Raw genomic sequence first — 1,721 nt, forward strand, 5'->3', positions numbered from 1 at the left:
AAAGTTTAACTTGCAGCTTCCCCCGCCCCCTCCCAATTTGAAAGAGCCCCAATATCGGAAAAATCACCTCCCTCACCCCAAATTGACCCGTTTTTCCCTTCCTCCCTCCCTCCCTGAGCCCTCACAGGGTTGTGACAGTGGTGCCGGACCCGGGCCCCGACTGCAGGAGCGTCAGGTAGACACCAATATGGGGGGGTTTTATCTTGGGGGGGGGGTAGGACAAGATCCCCGGAGGAGGGGACACCTCCACCCTTGGAGGTACCAAACGCACCCGGGCAGGACCCAGAGCCACCCAACGCGGTGGAGCCAGGCATGGTCCAGAGACCCCTGGGGTTCCCCCCCAACCTACAATTATTTTGATTATTGCCTCCAGCTTTTTCCAGTCAGATTTCATCTAGAAAATCCTCTTCAACTCCACGTTATTCACACCACCCTGAGCTTTATTTCCATTTATTGATTTTATTTTCTCCCCCATGAATCTGGGTGGGAAGATGGAGGTTTCCTCCCACTCCCGCCTCCCTGCCATCGCCTCCATCCCAGCTCGTGTCGTGATTTACTTCTTCTGCTTCTACATCCACCAGCTGGACTGCGGTGAGGAGCTCCGGTGCTTCTGCTTCTTCCACCGCATCCATCCATCATTAGATATTCCCCCTCCCCACCCCCGGCTTGTTGATATTACGCAAAAGGTGGTTTTTACAAGTTGGGGGGGATAAATAGCAAGTTCTGGGGGACTCGTGGGGAGAAGTGACCTGCCAGGAGGTGGTTGTTTGGAGATCCACCATCCCCATAGGTGAAGCTCAAGAGCTAGCTCAGCCCTAGACTACTTGCCCAAGGTCCATCCTCCAGCACTCCTGTGCCCACAGGATCTGTCCTTTCTCCCTCCATCGTTTCTCCTCCACCATTACTGTAACTTTCAGGTGTCTTCTTCATCCCACAAGACCATTCGCACCTCATCTTCTTGGGGTACTTTCCAGATCCATCTGTGACAGCAGCTGGGTCCTCACCTCCCCTCCCCCGCCCCCCATGACATCCTGTCGCTCTTGGTTGATGGTTGCCACCATGAATCCCACCAGAACCCTTAAAAAATGAACTCCATCACCTGCACATCCAATGTAGCAGCAGAACCTCTTGTGCCATGTGTCTTCTTCTCACCCGCCACCTCTTCCAGCCCAGTTCAGGGTCCTAGGACCCAACCACCCCATCACCACTGTTGTGGGAGAAGATGTTGTGCTGCCCTGCCACCTATCCCCCAGGCTGAACGCCGAGAACATGAAGGTGAGGTGGTTCCGGTCCCAGTTCTCCATCTATATCCACCCCTACCACAGCGGGCAGGACCACTACTCCTCCCAGATGCCCAAATACCAGGAGAGGATGGAGTTTTTAAAAGAGGGCATCTCTGTGGGGAATGTCTCCTTCAGGATCCTCAGGACCAGGCTGAGCAATGAGAGACAATACCAGTGTCTCATCAAGGATGGGAATTTCTATGAAGAAGCCATGCTGGAGCTGAAGGTGGCAGGTAAAAACCAGGAGTCAGGGTTGTCTACGAGATGGACCTCTGGCACATCCCATTTGACCACCACAACTCAAAAATGACTTTTGGTTTTCTCTGCTTGGTAGCCCCGCTCCTTGTGAGCATCTCCTGACCTGCACAATGTCCACTGTCCATCACCAAACCCCTGAAACCTCCCAGATACAGCACCACCACCCTCTAACCCAGGAGA

General features: G+C 53.8%; 1 protein-coding gene across 1 annotated transcript; it reads left to right on the plus strand.

The window, feature by feature from the left end:
• Nucleotides 1-1,116: 1,116 nt before the first annotated feature.
• On the plus strand, nucleotides 1,117-1,516 carry MOG (myelin oligodendrocyte glycoprotein; the record flags this gene model as incomplete). Its single annotated transcript, XM_010082473.1, has 1 exon — nucleotides 1,117-1,516. A coding segment is annotated over one exon (400 nt), but the record flags the coding sequence as incomplete, so codon positions are not given.
• Nucleotides 1,517-1,721: the final 205 nt, after the last annotated feature.

The sequence above is a fragment of the Pterocles gutturalis genome, unplaced genomic scaffold, assembly GCF_000699245.1.
Source record: "Pterocles gutturalis isolate BGI_N339 unplaced genomic scaffold, ASM69924v1 Scaffold34724, whole genome shotgun sequence".
NCBI lineage: Eukaryota > Metazoa > Chordata > Aves > Pterocliformes > Pteroclidae > Pterocles > Pterocles gutturalis.